Source organism: Bubalus kerabau, chromosome X (genome assembly GCF_029407905.1).
Source record: "Bubalus kerabau isolate K-KA32 ecotype Philippines breed swamp buffalo chromosome X, PCC_UOA_SB_1v2, whole genome shotgun sequence".
Lineage (NCBI taxonomy): Eukaryota > Metazoa > Chordata > Mammalia > Artiodactyla > Bovidae > Bubalus > Bubalus kerabau.
The window spans coordinates 47349293-47367926 of record NC_073647.1 but is presented as its reverse complement, the minus strand read 5'-3'; the positions used below and the strand labels follow the sequence as shown (position 1 = coordinate 47367926).

Below are 18634 nucleotides of genomic sequence, written 5' to 3'. Positions count from 1 at the left end.
CACTGAGATGTTATACAAAAGTCACGCGGGGTCAGCAGTCCTGACTTTTATTAAAGTCAGGTGCTTCACACAGATGTATACAGAGGTCTTAGGGGTGTTACATCATCTTCTGGCCAGGGGGCCTGCTGACAATTTATGACCCTCTCCTTGTGACAGTGGTCAGTCAACCAGAACACTTATTTCTCCAGGGGTGATTATTCTTAAAACAGATGCCACCTTCCAAAGGTACCAGATAAAGTTACATTCCTATAGGGTGAGGGTGCAGTGGGTTTTAATTAAGGAAAGGATTTGCTTAGCCTAAGGTCTGACGTGATTAATATCAAAGGTTAATACTTATTTCTTCTATATATTCATTAATGTGTATAAGGGCAGGGGATGTGGAGACTTAGCAGCAAACATTGGCTTAACAAATGAAAAACCCTTCACCGATACAATTTCTAATCAGCCCACTATACTATACTAATAGTTTTCTAACTTCTCTATAGAACCTATTTTTAGAAGGTTTAAAGCATCTCGTGCCTCTCACGGTTGAGAGGCTGTGAACAATCACATGTGACCGGAGAAGCCTGTCAGGCAGGCTAGAGAACCTTCAGAGGAGTTTGTAGGTTGAAACACTCCTATCAGGCCCAGGAATTATTATTAACTGGAGATCTTAATTTAACTCCTTCTCCGAAAGAGGTGGTGGGGGACAGCCCCCCGTAAAGTCAGAGGTGAAGGTGAGAGCACAAGGTAGTAAAGTAGGCAGACTCTAGATTTGGGGGTAGATGCTCGAGAATTTCCAGGGGGACTCCTGAGGCTCGATCCCATCTTTGCGTATGTCGAGGCTCCTTCCTCATGACCTTTGCCACAGGTGGAGTTCCTCACGCCAACTTCCAGCAGAAAAGCACTATACAGTCAGCAAAAACAAGACTGGGAGCTGACTGTGGCTCAGACCATGAACTCCTTATTGCCAAGTCCAGACTTAAATTGAAGAAAGTAGGGAAAACCACTAGACCATGCAGTTATGACCTAAATCAAATCCCTTATGATTATACACTGGAAGTGAGAAATAGATTTAAGGGACTAGATCTGATACACAGAGTGCCTGATGAACTATGGACAGAGGCTCGTGACATTGTACAGGAGACAGAGATCAAGACCATTCCCAAGAAACAGATGTGCGAAAAAGCAAAATGGCTGTCTGAGAAGGCCTTACAAATAGCCGTGAAAAGAAGAGAAGTGAAAAGCAAAGGAGAAAAGGAAAGATAATAAGCATCTGAATGCAGAGTTCCAAAGAATAGCAAGGAGAGATAAGAAAGCCTTCCTCGGTGATCAATGCAAAGAAATAGAGGAAAACAACAGAATGGGAAAGACTAGGGATCTCTTCAAGAAAATTAGAGATACAAAGGGAACACTTCATGAAAATATAGGCTCAATAAAGGACATACATGGTATGGACCTAAGAGAAGCAGAAGGTATTAAGGAGAGGTGGAAAGAATACACAGAAGAACCAAGTGGGCTATATAGGGAAAATTAGGGATACTATAAATAGCTTCTTTGTATCATCCATTCTTGGTTTTACTACCAAAAGTGTTTAGGTAAAGATGGTGAAAATACTTGGGTGCTGAAGTGTTCTGGGTGATGGAATGGTGGAAAGCAGGTCATGGACCTGAGGTAGCAGGCAGATGTTGTCTACTGCACAGTTCAGGGAAGAGGCTCCCAGCTTCATGGATTCCTAGTCCTGCTACAGCCCCCAGTTCACAAAGCCTGGCAGTTTGACTCAGCTCACAGTGCCTTCTGTCTCAGGGGCCACTATATACATCTTTGCTCAAAATCCACCGATGGCCCTCAAGTCCCAACCCAGGCCACATCCTATAGAACCTTTGGCACTAGGGGCCAATGGTGTCCATGTTATCCCCCTTTCCAAATTGGAGGCTCTTCACTGTCTCCCTGTCTCCCAGCTGCAGACTTCAAGGTACACACCTGCATTCCCACTCATTCTGGGGAAAGCTCTCTTTGCAAGAGATGCCTCTTCAACCACTACTCAGAGTACGTGCTTTCTGGTTTATAGATTGCTTTTGTGTGAATCATCCCGTGACTGCCTCACTCCCATCAGATACACCGACAAATAGGATTGCTCCTAATGGGGGCATTTCACACTGTGCTCATCCTTCAGATAAAGAAATGGAGACTCAGAGAGGGAGTGATTTGCTGAGACTCACGCTCCAGCGATTGTGGTGCTAGGGACCAATCCAGGTTTGAGATGGCAGGGCAGAGTGTCTGCTTCCTCCTACACTGCCTCTGTGGAGGACGAGAGCCTGCCCAGCCTATCAGGCACGCAGCCTTGCCTCTGCAGGCAATGGATGAAACTTCACAGCACATCAAAGTCCCTAGAAATCCTTTGCCAAAAATCCCTCAGGGAACCTATACATATAGTGTCAGGCTGGGGGCCCTCTACAAGTTCACCTGCTCCAGCTACACACCTGGGCTCAGTTCCCTCCATGGGTCTGACACTTCTGGGGGCCCCTCCCCCATTTCCCAGCCAAGGAGACCCTCTTCACTATAAGCCCCAGGGCAGACGGCCCTCCCGCCTGAAAAGCCCTCCATGGTCCCTCGATGTGAGTCAGGGGTGGGTTCCCCATGCTTCATGTTCTCCAAACTCTGCCTCGTTTCAGGCTCTGTGCTTTACAGGTCTGTCTGGAAGATGTGCTCCAGCCTTTCCAGCCCTCAGCCCTGAGTGATGCCGGTGTGAGTGGACACGTGACGCCTTGCATGGTGGAGGAGCCTCTTGCAGGATGGGTGTCCTTGGACTTGAATGCACTTTGTCTTGTGAGGTCTGGCACCCAGACCTGCCCTCTCCCATCAGGCTGTGCTTATATGAGGGCTAGCAGGTGGCCGGGTGGCCAGTGCACTGGAAGCAGTTCTGCCCAACCCAGCAGTTGTCTGATGCAAAAGATGCCAAGAGCTCCTCCCACTGGGCTGTGTGCAGGGCAGAGCATGGTGCCACACGGGCAAGGGCAGTTGGTGTCCTGTGTGTACACACAGCCACTGCTTGGGCAACAATTCCTGATTTCAGTTTTCCTGCTTGATCAATAGCAATCATGAGGTCTCAGGCACTGTGAGGGCGCGACCACCAAGTCCCACTGTGGACACTTCCAATGCCTGTCTGTGCTCTGCACCTCCCAATGGGCTGGCAGGAACTGTCAGGTCAACATCGCAGGTGATGGGATGCCCTGCCCAACCATGTCTGCTCCCTGTCCCCTTGGTGGTAAGTCCCCAGCCAGCCTCCAGCACCAACTCCCTACCCTCCCCACCCCCGGGGAACAGCCTCACAAAGGACCCCTCCTGAGAAGGCTGGCCCTGGAGTGGTGTGAGGAGAGGTGGCAAGATGGGGCCTTGGTACAGGGTTGACATCCCCGGCCCCACGGGTTATAAGGACCCATCCTGGGTGTGGCCACAGCCCAGCTGCTAGAACTTGTGCTGGGCTGGCAGGGGGAGAGGAATTCCCTGGCAAGTGAGAAGATCCAGGTGTGTGGAATGTGGTGGGGGCGGAATAGAGGGGAATGACTTCTTTGCTTTGCTGTCTCTAGGGTGATGACCAACCAAGGATGAAGAACAGTGAGGGCCAATGTTGGGGCGGGCAGAGTCTTCCCAGTAGCTGACAAAGCTTTAGGCAGTGGACAAACATCAGCCCAGGATTCAACAGGTGTGGCTGAACCTCAAAGACACTGAACGTTCCACCAAGGCAGGATTGACCCACTGGCATTGGATGTCCTCTCGGGAAAACATGCATCACTGACATGAAGGCCAGAGAGACTGGGAGGCAGGCCCCAGAAGACTGGGACATCCAAGACGTCTCTGAACTTCGGAGCCTGCAACAGCAGCCCACCTCTCCCACCCCATAAAGAGCTGGTGCCCCCACCCTCAAGGGAGCAAACTGGACCAGAGGCCTCCCTCACAGGTGCCTTCCATCCCAGGAAGCAAGGGAGCTGGCTGCCCTGATCTGTGGCAGGACACACGGCACTACCATGATGAGAACCAAGGAAGCATGGGAAGAGCTGGTCACCTACTGTCCGGCCGCCAAGCAGAGTGAAGTCACTGTCCAACACAGGTCAGACTTACCAGGCATGGTGATGGAGGAGAGGAACGACACACCCCTCCATCCATCCCTGCTGCCCAGGGTCTGCAGCAGAGGTCGTGGGGTTGCACTGAGCTGCCAGGAGCCAGAGACCATGATGAGGGCTGCCACCTCCCAGGAGGCGGGAGCCACAGAGGAGGGAAGGTGGTCCATACAACGCAGCCTCCCAGAGTTTTGATAGGTGGGCAACCAACCAAGGTACAGTCCAAAATGACACTGAGGCCAAAGGCAGCCACCCCAGTAAACAGGTCAAGATCCCTCACCCAGGTTGGGCCTCTGAGCCAGTTCTCAGGTCTGCAACTGAGGAACAGGGATGGGGAAGGTCCCTGGGAGAAGGACGCTGCAGCACCACAGCAAACAGACAGGGGAACAACCCTAGCCCCTCCCAAAGGGACCTCGGGCACTGAGATGGTGAACCCACACAGGCAGGTGGGACCACCAGAGGAGTGGAGGTTGCCAGACACAGGGTCAACTTGACACCAACTTGAGAGACATAGTTAACTCTGACTCTGTGGCCCCTTCGGGACGACCCCCTGGGCTGGGATTTCTGGGCACAGGGGCTCAATGGTCAAGGGACACAGGGCCAGTCCCCAGGATTCACCAGTCGGTCTTGAGCTGCTAGCGCCTGGAGGCATGGAATGCAATATCCCCCAAAGCCAGGTCCAGGGCTTAGTGAGACATCTGTTGAGGACTCCTTCAGAACCTGGGGGAATGTGTGATGTAAGGAAAAGATGGTAAGGCTGAACGGAAACCCTGCATGAACTCCAGTTAGTAAAAGAGAAATGCGCAGAAAAAGGGGATACACGCCCCGCTCATGAACTGAAGAACCTGCTCACCTCTGGGGGCAACTCATGGGCATCCTCTGCTCCTGACCCCTCACACCCACTCTGTGCTTGGCCAAGTCACCATGGAGGGCACACTAGTACTCAAAGGATAGATGGACAGGCCTCCCATCCAGAGTGCGAGTATTCCCTCACTGATGTCCTCTCACCGTGGGTATGGGATGACAATGCACACTCCAGTCCGCCCTCCCTGTTCCTTGTCCTTGCAAACTAAACAGCTGGATCCATTCTGTGAGCTGCAGCCTGGTGTCTGGAAGTCCCCTCCAGTGCTGGTGGGCGTGGCACCTGGGTCGTGGCCATCCTGTCCAGATGGAGGACAGTGAAGAGCACATAGACCCCAGAGCTTGGGAGTGATGGACACATGCAAACCAGCATCTCCCACTTCCGTGTCAAACGTGATGTAAAGGCCTGTGATGTGAATGAGAGCAGGGCAGCAACAGAGGCTCATGGAAGCTTCCCAGGTCCCCCTGAGTGGTGCCCCATCCCCTAGGCAATCAGTACCCTGAGCAGCAGCAGCAGAGTGGCCATCCATGTCCACAGGTCATATGTGTGCCATGTCCTCTCAAAGAACTGCAGCAGAACTGAGATGAAACCAGAAACTCGTCCGGTTCTCAGGCTGGCCCCTCCATCTGGGCTGTATGCAAAGAGGTGTGGTCAATGGGGGCTGCCCTGGGGACAGAGGGGAAGTAGGTCTGGTTGACCTCCTGGAGCTACACAGCTGCCCCTGGGTTTGTCCCGCGTGTGGGAGTCCAAGGCCCAGAACCAAAGCTAGGCAGGGACCGAGGAACTGACATGGAGGTGAAGGAGCCCTCTCTCATGGGCAGAGTGCTGGACACCAGGGCAGCATCTCCTTGAGGACTGCTTGCCCCAGGTGCCAAGCCTGGGGGTGGATGGCAACCCCCAGTGGAAGGACCTGACAGACACATGCTGACCTGCGGGGCACTTACAGCTCCGAGACACCAGGCGAATACTGAGTCCATTGCTAGCCTGAAAACAGAAGAGAAGGAATCTGCAATACAAACACCAGGGCGGGATGAGTGCCCAGACCCCAAAAGAAGTGCCCATAACTCAGCACAGAAAGGACACACAGCTCAGTGGAGATATGGGCAACAGGCATTTCAGAGAGGAAACCACATTGGCCAAGGAGGACATGAGGGAAACCAAGAATCTGTGTCAAGCCCTTCAAGGTCAGCACTGTCTGCAAACGCACAACAGGAGCAAAGTAGAACCCTCACCAAGCCTCAGAGACACAGGTGGAGTGGGAGGCAGCACCCCCTGTGGATCGGTCTACACATCTGGGCAAGTGAGGAGAACTGGTGCCAGCAGCAGGGATGGGACAGGTGTGGAGAAATGCCACTGAGCAGGGCCTCACAGCTGCCCCCATCAGCAGCCACACATCATAGGTGTCCAGTTCACTGGGCAAGGTCGAGTTCATAACCAGGATGAAGAAAGAAAAGCAGCAGCCTACCTACCATTCACAGGATCCTCCCTCATGATCTGAGACCACTACCAGGAGGTTCTGGGGTGTATGGAGGTAGCTGATAACCACTCTTGGGGCAAGGATTGGGGCACCAGCATGAGGGAATTGGGTGTGGTATTCTCTCGGGTCCCTGCAGCACTGAGGCCTCAAATCCAGGAGGCAGCCTCTGCCCCTCAATTCATAGCCGGGAGAGTTCTGCAAGGAGAGAGCATGCTAGAAGGGAAAGTACTGCTCAGAATAACATTCCCACAGCAGCAGTCGCATGGGTGCCTGGCTAATGGGAACCAGTGAGACATCCACCCTGCCTTCCTGGGACTTGGTGACCCTTGGCAGTCCAGACTTGTGCACAGCAGCCACAGTCTGGATGGAAGAACATGGCAAAGGCTTCAACAGGAAGATGCAGGGTGCACCAGGACTACCAGATGAAAGCACGTGACACTCGGGCAGACGGAAAAGGGATGTTACAGCTGTGCTTGTAAGGAGGACAGTAGGTTGTCAGGACAAGAGGAGCCAGTGGTCCAGGGGCAGGAACTGCACGATCTGAAGTGTGGGGTCCCAGATGTACTCTGCACAGAGCCAAGGGCCAGCACAGCCATCCAGAGTGCTGGGAAACGAGGAAGGAGACCTGGGACCACAGGAAGCCTCCCAGGGCACCATGGATGGGTTGGGGCTTGGGCTCAGCTGTACTTCCCATCCAGGGTTGAGGACAGATGTGTGTGCGGTGTGACACACATGGACAGAATCGATAGTGGAAGAGGAGAGAGAAGAGGGGTCCAAGCTGGTGGGGGCAGCCTAGGCTGACAGCACTGGCCCCAGGCCATGAGGCCTGAGCTCAACTAGTAGCAGTGGGGACGGGAACAGGAGCATTTACTGAGATCAGGCACTTGGGAGGCAAGGACACAGCAGCCAGGGCAGCGCTCAGGAGCACAATCAGGTGATTGCCCTGGGTGGGCTGAGCCCCCAGACAAGAGGTAGAGTTCAGGAAACAGTTTTGAAGCCAAAGCTGCCTTTCTCTGAGACATCGCAGGTCCCAGGGGCAACAGGTAACACAGGGAGGATTTTCTTCCGCATCTGCAAAAAAACAGATAGACTGTTGCTCAGCACTGGGCCAACAGTCCCAGGGTGGCTTGGAGGGGAGACAGCCTGGGTTTTCAGCCCAGAGATGGGGAGCTCTACCCAGAGGTCGTGCCTCTCTCTGCTTCCCTGGCGCCTGGGGTCCACTCTGAAGCTCAGATGCAGTCACTGAAGACACTGGGTCACGGTCACTTTGACTCTCGCCGATTCTCATGGACTGGACGCCTATGGCAAGGACTCAAAAGGGCACAGTCTGGCCTCTGCCATGAAGCTGGACAGGCCCCCTCTCCATGGGTTTCCTGGGCCCACAGCTCCATCCTTGTCAGCTACGCCCTGCCTCTGGTGGCTCCACCACGCCCAGAGCCATGCCCAAACCCCACCCCAGCCCCAGCCTAGACCCTTTCTGTCCCAGTCCCGCCCTGCCCCAGCCCTGAGTTGAGTCCTTCTCCAGAATCTCCACCTCAGCTCCATCTTTCCAACACTCTTCCTCCCACACTGCTCCTCCCACCTCCTCCCCCTCTCTTCCACCAGGCCGCTCACTTCCTGGTCCTCCTCTGGGTCCTGCTTCAGGCTGCTAGTCTCGAGGCTCCTCCCGGCCTGACCTTCCAGGTGCCTCAGAGCCTGACGGATCTTAGTTTGTCTCCTAGCAGACAGGGCCGGTGAGGGAATGCACCTTTGTTCGTACATGTGTATCTTTGTAACTGCGTGCCTATGTGAGTAATGGCAGCCATACACACCGGAAATGACAGGTGTCAGTGTTTGTGGGCACGATGCGACTGAAGCCAGCCAGTGCTATCAGCTGTCTCGGTCCTAGTGGCGGACCACTGTCCTGCCTGGTGGCCGCAGCCCAACCATCCCAAAGTGCCCACGACTCGCTCTGCTTGCAGGAAGGCGGGACCTGCCTCGTGCATAGATGGTACCTCCATGCAGGGGTTTCCAGTCTCTGTCTGCCCCCCTCCACAGCCACAGTACACCCCCACCACTGCTTTGTTTCCACGTGTGCATCCCAGCAATGCCCTGGGACACATGGGAAGATGCCCCAGACCTGCCATCCAACCTCTTACCCCGCCCCTGGACTATGACCTAACACTAGCCCCACCCTCCCGCTGGAAGTCGCCCCCCCCTCCCCGACCCTGCAGGGCTCAGCTGCTTGTCCACAGTTCCCCTCCTGGTGGGGCCCAACCAGGAGTCCATGGAGGGCGGCCCACTGACTGTTGCGGCTCCCGGATCCTTCCAGAGTGGCAGTGTGAGGGGAGGAGTCATTTTCTCTTGTTCTTTGCGGGGTCTCCTGGGCTGTAAATCACAATCACTCCTGGGGTATGGGTTTATGTGCTGCAGACTGAGACATCGTGGGGTCCCTGTCCCAGCCCGGTGAGGACAGGCCAGCTGCTGTGATGAGCAGAACCCACCCTGAGGGAACCTGAACGTGTGTTTCTCATGAGTTGGGCCCTCCTGGGACCCCGTTGTCTGAGGCCCCTGGTGAGGAGAAGACGGTGGTGGCTTGTTGTCCAAGATTGCTGTATTGTCACTGGTGACTTTCTCCCTGTTCCTCTGGTCCTCGTGCAGGTGAAGATGCCCAGTCAAGCAAGCAGAAGAGTGTTTTCGCCTCTGGCCACAAAGCAGGCACCTTCTGCTTCAGGCCATAGGAGTGCTTGCAGCCACTTCTTGCTCAGGGATTCCACCCACACAGGTGAGATTCAGAGGCTCTCAGGAGGAAGGGATTGGGTTTGCTGAGATACTGAAAGGCACAAACTGGGCAAGCATGGAATCCAGTCACATACCCTAGTAGAAGACATAGCAATGGCAAAGTCCCAAGGGCCAGCCTTGTAACCAAGCCAGACCCAATGAACAGTGTAACCCTTTGTCACCCAGCACATGGGCAAACGTTCAACCGAATGATGATGCTCAGGACCAGGCAGTGCATGAGGACATGACACCCTTGCCTGTGGTTGGTGGAGTGGAAACAGGAGAAGCCTTTGTGGAAGGCCTTTTGCTGGCATGTGTCAGCACCTCGGGTGTGTGCCATGTGCACTGGGCCGCTTCCTGCATGGTTCTTCAGTGAGTGTGTGGTCACATGGAGTGGCTATATTGGCAGAATGAGTTTTCCCTTCCCTTCCATCAGGAGGGAAGCATCAGTAAATTCTGGGACCCCCGACAATGGGAGGTGTAAACAGACACCGTGTAAGGGTGAAAACAGACACATGAATTTTGCAGACATGGAGGAGTGTGCTCGAGGTGCCGGGAGTGGAGAAGCCATCCCCCACTCCCCCCTTACCCCTGTGGAGAGATGTCCCGACAGAGCTGACCCTCTGGCTTCATTTGCCAGCAGTCACATCAGGATTGCACCGGGTGGCTCATACTAGGAACCTTGTTGATTCAGGAGGCTCGGCAGCCGAGGTCAAGATGTCAGCTGATGTTGGCTCTCATGAGGGCTGTGGTGTCTGTCCTATCTCTCCCCCCTCACTTCCAGGGCATTGCTGGCCTTGGTGGGTGTGTCTAGGCTTGGAGAGCTCCGCCTTCCTCCTCACCCCAGTTTCCCCGTGTTCCTGTCTGTCTCTAAATATGTCCTTTGTATGGGGACAGCCATCCTGTTAGAGGAGGGTCCATCCTAATGAGCTCACTTGACCCCCATCAGCTCTGTGAAGACCTTTCCTTTGTCTGTAAGGTCACACTGAGGTGCGATGTGAGTCCTCACACCCTGCAAAGGGTCTGAGGTAGGAACACACTGGAATGTTCCAAGGATGGAAGGATGGCCTTCATGGCTACCGGAGGTGAATCCAGGGGCGAGGAGAGCAGGCCAGTAGGGTAGGAGCCAGATCATGTGGGACCTTGTGGGCCTGTGAGAACTGTGGCTCTGCTGTGCCAAATGAAGGAAAGGCCCCAAAGGCCCTGGGTTGGGTGCCCCTGGGACCTTGTTCCTGTCCTCATAGTCATGTGGAAATGGAGGCCCCTTGCGAGGTGCTGAGACCCTGCTGAGGTTCAGGCTCATGGCTCTGCTCCTCTGCCTCCAGCTCCCTCCAGTGAACGGGGACCCCCTTCCAGGTACACGGAAAGAAGTGCGAATGGAGATGTGTGTGTTCAGGTCCCCTGCAGTCTATGCCTCAGTGCCACCTCAGCCATTGAATGAGGTGATGGTAACCTAGTGTATTATTTGAGGTCTGAATTCTGTCATACCTGAATGGTGCCATCCCAGGCCCTGGTAATGACATGGAGTGCGCCCATCCCATTAGATTCTGTTCTCCTTGGTTCTTTCTCGAGGCTCTGGGCAGGGGCCGGGGCATCTGCTGACAGTGGAGGCAGTGGTATGGGAAGGGCTAGGAGGAAGGTGGCTCCCAAAGGCATGGGGAAGACACCTGGCAGGGCCATCTGAGGTCCAGAGTGCCCCAGGGCCAAGTCCAGATTGGTTAGCATGGATATGCCCTTAGCATCCCTGGGCTAAGATGGGGGATCTGCAGAGCATGGGCAGTGATGGGGTTGTGGAACTGAAGGGTGGGTATGGTGGCAGGGAGTGGGGGAAGCCAAGCCCAGGACAATGCCTATCTGTGCTGGGAGAGGACCAGAGCCCTCTGGGCTGTGAAACCAGGGGGCTTGCCCTCCCTCTTCAGTGCTCGCAGTGTTTCAGGGCTCTCTGTCTTGGAAATCATCTTGTGCCTCTGTCCTACTGTCCCACCATCCTTGCTGACCTCCCCACAGACTGCATGTAATGGATGGGTCCTCTGGGTCACCACCCCCCTATCAGTGGACTGTGTGGAGACGAATGGAATGAGCCAGCTCTCTCTGACCCCTGCGTTCTGTGTCAGCATATTTGGAGGATGCTCGGGCTCATGGGGCTGAGGTCCAGCGCAGGGCTGTGAGCTTTCAGGCCACGTAATCACACTCCTGACCTTTGTGGTTTTGTGTTTCCACAGCCACATGAGGCCCTGGGAGCCCTAGGAGCCCTGGGAGATGAAGTTCGGCTATCTGTTCTTCCGACAGCCTTATGTGGGTTTCGTTTTAAATGGTGTCAAGAACCTGGAGATGCCATGGTGGCCCGTGCTACATGGTCACCGGCACTGTACCCTGGCCATCCACATGGTGTACCACGACTGGAAAGACTCGGCCTAGTGGGAGCTGCTGGAGCGGAGGCTCAGAATGAGCCCCACACAGATCCAGGCTTTGCTGGGGAAAAGTTCGGCCATGGAGTGATTGTGGGAAAGTGACACCCTGCCCCCTGCTGCCCACATGGGCCCTGGCACTGCCCTGGATCTCAGCTGGGTAGTACTTGTTTGTTTTCTGTTGAACTAGTTGGCGGGGTTGGGTGTGGGGGCTGAGGTTTCTTCAGAGGGACAGCAAGGGTCCATGGGCTGGGAACTGGTGGCACAAGGTGCCTGATCACCACTCTGGGCCTCAGTCCCCGTTTGCGCTTGAGGCAGTGGCGCGTCCAGGACTGCACATGGCACTTGTCTGTGTGTATGTGTGTGTCCCCACATGTGTGTCTGTGTGCCTGGCAGAGACCATGAGAAGCAGTAAAGCACCCAGCCTGGGTTCCATCCCCACATTGCCTGAAGCTGGGCCTGAGCAAGTCCCCTGACTCCCCAGGGGTGAGGCCCCACAGCAACACCTGTCTGCTGGTAAATCCCTTGGGGACCTGAGGTATGCTGGCCCTCGCTGGGGACCTCATGCTCTGTCCCTGCGGCCTGCAGTGGGCAGACTGAAAGTTGCCCGTGTCCTAGTGGGTTCCTGGAGCACCAGGCCTCTCCCTTTCATTTCACTCCCTCCCTCGCTTGGCCTCGCCCAGTGTTCCCTTTGCCGAGGTGAGCCCTCAGCCAGAGGACCCAGTTCACCTCAGGTTCCCTCTATGATACAGTCTTAGTCTCAAGAAGGTGCAGCTTTGAATGACCTTGTTCTCATTCTGTGTCCTGTCTTTGCACGCAGGTCTTGTGGTCATTGGGGGCACTTTGCTGTGCCTAGAAAACCTAGGTCCCAACCAGGTGCAGGAGCTGGAGAATCAAGCCCTGCTACCCAACCTACGACAGAAGTACATGACTGCACTGGCCAACCCCTGCTGGCTGCTGCAGCCCGTCCCTGGGAGAAGCAGGAAGGACATCTTCCAGGTGGACATCCCCCAGCACCTGATCCCCTTTGGGCAGGAGGCCTGTCCAGACTGGGCTTTCGAGAGGAAAGTGACCAAGAGACCAGCACATGGTAATACTATGCAGTCAGCACCAGGCTCTGGACTTGCCCATCTGGTTGTGTTTGAATTGGCCCTGCACTGCAGTGCCCAGTTGGTGCGGGGCTGGGGGCAGGGACTCCCGTTGCGTGATGCTGCTCTGGACTCAGCGAGAAACTCCAGGGCTCTCAGCTCTACAAATTGATGGTGTTGCCACTCATTTTGGCCCTGCTGAGTCTGGGTGGTTGAGAGAAATGTGTTGCTAGGAAACTGGTTAGTGTTTTTCCCTCTCTGTTCTGGTCCAAATTCTTAATGTTGGAACAAGGTCCAGGGGGTGATGGGGGAAGGCCGGGGGTGGGGCTGAGCATAAGCAGGCAGAGAGGCCTGCAGGCCCAGAAACAGGCCGTGGTTTGTCCTTGCGTGTGACACTTGTCCTACTGTAAAGTGTTCCTTGGCTCTCAAATTATGTGTGTTGGACGCAGTGCCTGGCCGCCTCACAGCCAAAGATAGGCTTCTACATACAGCCGTGAGGGCAGAGTGACAAGGGCTGGTGTTCACCTTGTGGAAACCTTGTAATTGTCTTTGGCTTTGGGGTAATATGTTTGCAAGGCACTTAGTGGCTGGGGTAACCCTGCTTTCCAGTGAGCCTCTTGAGGAGGCCCCTGGATAGGGAGCTGGGATGCTCAGCTGCTGATCAGAAACTTGTGGCATCACTGGGGGATTCTTGAGGAGCCTCTTCTGCTGCAGGGTGTATGACTCATGGAAGGTGACACACCCAAGGTCAGGAGCCCAGCTGAGCCATCTGCTGAGCAGCAGGCAAGGCCCAGGGACCAGTCCATCCTGGGTTCCCCTCAGCACTCGGCTCAAGGGTCAGACCCTTGGATGAGCCTGTGAAATGCTGCTGTTTCAGATGAAAATGGACCATGGGGACAAGACTGAAGATTGCCTGGGGCATGGGCTTCCAGCCTCTTCGAGTTCACCCTGTTCCATGTGTGAATACAATGGACAGATAGAAAGAACACAGACTCGTAGTTCTCGTTTGATTGTTTATTTACTCCAAAGGAGTTTTGCTTGACTTTATTAGAGCCAGAAATCTATTTTTAATTATAAGAGAGTGCTTTTGAGTGTCCCTAGAGATCTGGCAGCTCAGGGATTGGGCTTGTTCTTGAGCTGCTCACAGAGGACACACTTATAATCTGAGGATTCTCCCTGCTCATCCTCCACTTCAGGGGCCTCATCTGGTTCCATTAATAAAAGGCCCACCATCAGGATGGAGTAACAGGTGTTGTACAAAGTCATCACCGATTCATGTTCTGGGTACACCGGGGGGCTCTCGGGCAGTTTCCCTGGGCTGTCCCTTTCAGCAGTAGCCGAGAGCACAGATATGGCATTGCTGGATGTGCCCTCTCCAACCGCCCTGCTGGGGCCACCCTGCTCATTGGGGAGATGGTTTCCCCCAGCCCACTTGGCTACACTGCCCACAGACCAAATGTCAGAAAACACAAATGAGCACTGGCTGGGGGTTCTGCGAGCAGTTGGCATCCCCTTCTGGACTTTGTTGCCAGCCTTTTGGGTGAACTCGTTGTGGTGGAATTGAGGAGAGTGTCTGGTTGCCACCACTCGTTTCTTTCTCTTTGGAGTTGTTGTTGTGCCAGTGGCAGGCTGAGAAGTTGTTCTGGGGTTGCCTGTCCTCGGGATGTTCTGCAGAAGCAGAGGCTTGTCTCTCTGAAAATTGGAGTTTCGATAGATCTGAAAGGAAATGAATCACTTTAGGCATGAGAGGGGAGAAGAGCCCTTCCTCACCACCCTCCTCCCCACAACAGTCCAGGCCATGCCTAAGTATGAAGACAAGATCTCTTCATTCCTGGCAGCTTATGAGGCCCTAGCATGTCGCTCCCTAGAGCTCGCCCAGGGCCGTCTTCACTTGAGGTGTTACTGGCCCTCCCTGACATCAAGTGGCCCCTCAGTGTCTGGAGTCACCCCCATGGATCCTGTCTAAGAGGGGTGGTGGAACACAACAGATCCTGCTTTCTCTTCTTTCCTTAACCACCCTCTCATGAGAACAACATTCTCCTGGGAAATGAAACCCGTCCAGCACTCAGCTCATCTAGTCTAGTCTCCCCAAAAGGGCTTTCTACGTTACCAGGAGCTTCTTCCCTGCAGAGTGACTTGAAGGCCGGACTTTCCTGAACCCGTACAGGTTCAGTTCACGGATGAAGCTCTTGATGCTGTCTGTCTCAAAGATCTGGTCCATGCCTCTGCACTGGAGTACCTCTATCTGGAAGAGATCTGCCTCGATGACCACTGTATCTCCCTCATCGTTCCAGTGCACAGAGGTGAAGGCTGCATCCTCCACAATCCTCCAGAGCTTCCTGGGGAAGGACAGCCCAAGGATGGCGTTGTTCTCTTCCTCTTTGGCCATTTCTGGGTTCGGGCGCTGAGGGTGCGGATTGTCATGGAGGCCTGGATCTGGGCTCTTGGGCTGGTCACACTTCTTCTCCAAAGCCTCCCCTGAATCCAGGGTTGGATCTGGGGAGGAATCACGGGTGTCCCCTGCTGCATGCTCCCCGTCAGTTGATAGGATCAGCAGGGCTGCCCATGACTCATGGGAACTCTGACTAGCCATGGAGCCAGTCTAGCTAAGGAGCATTATCTATCCTAGCAGCGAATGCTCAGGGAAAACGGGCCTCAGACCATGGTCGGGGTGCCCCATAAATACTCTCTGGAGATTCTAGAATCTGGGTCTTGGGACAGGCAGCCAATTAAGTGGTCAGCTTCCTTAACTGTTTCATGATATCACAGAGGTTATGTGGAGAGGCAGCCCTGGACCTGTGTGGGGGAGGGGGTCTGGGGATGGAGATGGGATCCCCAGCTTGGCTGTTGTCTGACAGTACAGAAAAGTATTTTTCAGGTTGCCTACAAGGGCTCCCTTCTGCTGCCAGGCACATTGTTTCAGGGGCCAGGCCCTGACTGGGTTGACAAATGTGTCCTTAACTTCACTCCCCTCACTAACAACATACAGGCCTGTGGCTGGCTTCTGCTGAAGGGCTAGGCCCTAGCGAGTCCTAGGTCTGCTACCACCAAGAGAGATCCCAGGAGTCAGATGTGCCCCTGGTGACTGTCCCTCACAGAAGATGGGGTCCGTAGCAGGCTGATTTGCCTTGCCTGAGTTGGTGGCTCCCCCATCCTTCCCCCTCTTCTAGCTTTGTTGTCTTCTGGCTGGTGCTGCTGGTTGGTTGGTCCCGCACAGTTGGCCCCAAAGTCAGAGTCCTGTTGTCTTGCCTCCACCACCCCCCAGGTCGAGCTCTCCCCATAGTAGGGCTGTGCTCGAGCACAGTGGAGCGACCTCATATTCCACTTGACTGTTCCCAAGCACCTGAGACACAGATTCCCCAGGATGTCGTGTGGGAGGGCAAAGCTAGGTGCTCTGCTGAGCTCACAGCCTCCCGAGCTCTGCCCACACACAGGTATCATCCCACTGCAGATGATAGACTGTTGTCTTCAGTTTCCAATTTTTCCCATAAACACCACTTTGGTGGCCCTAGAGTATTCACTTTGGGAACACATGTGCTTTTCCCATCCCCTTCCCAGAGCCTCAGATACAGCCTCCCTGCAGGCTGTTTCAAAAGCCTTGTTTCCTTTCCTCAGTGGGGTTGTTGGGCTTCTGCTACCCCTGGTCCTGGCAATCCATGTCCAATTTGGGTCACTTTGGGTACCTTCCCTTTGAAGGACTTGATTGGGGGCTCAAGGTACAGCCAGTTCTTTTGAAAACAGCCACTTCACTGGTCCTCTCCAAGGCCAGCTCTGATCTTCCCCACCCTTGCCCCTGTCCCCACCACAACTGTGGACCTGTTCTCTGTTACCCAGATGACAGGCCCATCGAATGATTTTATGGGTTAGGTGCTTTTCAAGGGCCATCCTTTACACACTCACTCCAACGAACATGTCTAAGTTGTTGAGTGAGATGTGACCAAAGGAAGCCCTCATCAACCTGTATTTGAAAAAGTATGAGAATCCGGGTGTGGGACTGGATGAAACCTGAGTGAGTCACCGGTCTTTACCACATGTGGGCAGTAGAGCAGTGGGTTTGGAGATGCGTGTTCTCTGGTATTTGTGGGCCACTGTTCTTGAAAATCACTGTGTAGGAAACAGACTGGTACCTTGGAAAGGCCTGTATTTGAGGACCCTAGGGCATTGTCTCCCAGTTCTGCCAGTAGCAGGGTCATTTTCCCTGTGTGAGGACCACAGCCTGGTATCTGAAAGGGGTGAGCTAAGAGGGTGTGGAAGAAGCTCTCCCAGAGGCCTTTCTGCCTAATGACTGGCGGCATGGATGAGATTCAGGCTTCGACTTGGGCTTCTTCATGGCCTTTCTGCTTAAAAGCAGGTTGACAAAGCTTTGCTTCCAGCCAGTTCATCTGACTGGGACATGACTCTGGAGGCTATAAACGTTGGTGGGGGGCCCTGGTGGCTCCTCTGAAGGCGACAGAAGGTCCTGGTATCTGTGGGCATCCTGACTAGCTGGTCTTTTTTGCTCCCTCCCACGCTTTGTTCCCCTCCTCACCCCCTGGGTCCTGAGGGAGCTGCCTTTTCTGGTCCCCCTCCTCCAGGAAGCAAGCAGGCCCTGGCAGTGTGTTTGTGTGTCGCCAAGGGGGTCTTTGTCAGCCGTGGCTCGGGACACTTGTGTTGTGCACACACAAGCTCTCCTGACTTCCAAGGCCTGCCTTTCTCTGCCTCACTCTCCTGCCCCTGTGCTTAGTGTCCACCCCCTGGTTTCCCCAGCGCAAAGGCCCTCCAACTCCTCCCCTCCCTCACTGCAGCTTGGGAGACCTGGAGCCTCAGGGATCCACCTGTGTTCCCTTCCCTCCCATATCGGAGGAGCCTCCTGTAGGATCTTATCCCAGTGGGAACTGGGACCATACAGTCAGGCTTTCCCTCCCTCCTGCTCAGTGATGAGCTGGTCAGCCTGGCAGGTTCAGTTGGGCAGGAGGCCCCATGGCAGCAGCAGGGACAGGGCGCCACACTCAGGCTCGAGGCGCTGGAACTGGACAGAGATGCCAGCCCTGAGCAGAGTCAGTTCTCAGCAAAGCACAGAGCAGCCCCACAGGGCTTCTGATTCTCCTTGTCCCCTTCCTTCCACAGGCCTGATTTTTGTCACCTCAGAGGCATCGTGTAGCACTGAGAAGAGGAAGGTATGAGAAGTCGCAAGGTCAGGTGGTGGCCTGGGGTGGGCGGGAAAGGTGGGGGCTCCAGAGGAATAGAGAACAGGGCTTTGAGCCCACCGCGGCCCTCACTAGCATGTGATCCTGGGAAGATGGCCAAGCCCCGTGGCCTCAGTTCTTCATGTGGGAGGCGAGCGGGTGTGAGGAGCCCCGTGTATTGGGTTGTAGGATGGACATAAGGGATGAGACAGAGCTCGCAGGGCCTGGCAACAGTTGACCCTGTGATAACAGGGCAGGAATCTTACACACTGTTGCCCCCAGAAAATCCTCCACTGTCCACTGGATGGGGTTGGCTACTTTGTGGTCCAGGGAAGGTTAGAGAATATGCACCTCGATAGGATGTGGAATTCCTAATTAGCCAAACAGGAAGTTTCATAAATAAAACTAAGAAACTTTTGTACTTAGACTGTAGTGGACCATAGTGTTAGTCGCTCAGTCATATCTGATTCTACAACTCCATTGACTATAGATTGCCAGGATCCTCTGTCCATGGAATTCTCCAGACAAGAATAATGGAGTGAGTTTCCATGCCCTTCTCCAGGGGGATCTTCCTGACCCAGCGATTGAACCCAGGACTCCCACAATGCAAACAGATTCTTTATTGTATGGGCTACCCAGAAAGGCCCATTTCCAGTTAGAGGACCTGCAAAATTTGGGTGTGGAGGAGTGTTCCAGCAGGACCCAAGCAGCTCCAGGAAACAGAAGCTGGAACCACTCTTTGCATGAGTCCCAGGTGGCCTTGCCTCCAAACAC

General features: G+C 54.5%; 1 protein-coding gene and 1 pseudogene across 1 annotated transcript; one reads left to right on the top strand and one right to left on the bottom strand.

The window, feature by feature from the left end:
• The first annotated feature begins 11458 nt into the window (after window positions 1–11458).
• On the top strand, window positions 11459–12867 carry LOC129639989 (EOLA-like protein; annotated as a pseudogene).
• Window positions 12868–13808: 941 nt separating this feature from the next.
• LOC129639146 (heat shock transcription factor, X-linked member 3-like) lies at window positions 13809–15288 on the bottom strand. Its single transcript, XM_055564088.1, has 2 exons — window positions 14806–15288; window positions 13809–14411 (listed from the first exon to the last, which is right to left on the bottom strand). The coding sequence occupies exons 1-2, from the start codon at window positions 15286–15288 to the stop codon at window positions 13809–13811; spliced, it is 1086 nt and encodes a 361-aa protein (XP_055420063.1).
• Between the last annotated feature and the right edge of the window lie 3346 nt (window positions 15289–18634).

What these genes read in the sequence shown, in the direction of transcription:
- LOC129639146 (XM_055564088.1), bottom strand. Translation starts at nt 15,288, where the DNA reads ATGGCTAGTCAGAGTTCCCATGAGTCATGGGCAGCCCTGCTGATCCTA. An exon ending in CTGCAGGGAAGAAGCTCCTG is followed by an intron (nt 14,412 to 14,805) that starts GTAACGTAGAAA and finishes ATTTCCTTTCAG; the next exon opens with ATCTATCGAAACTCCAATTT.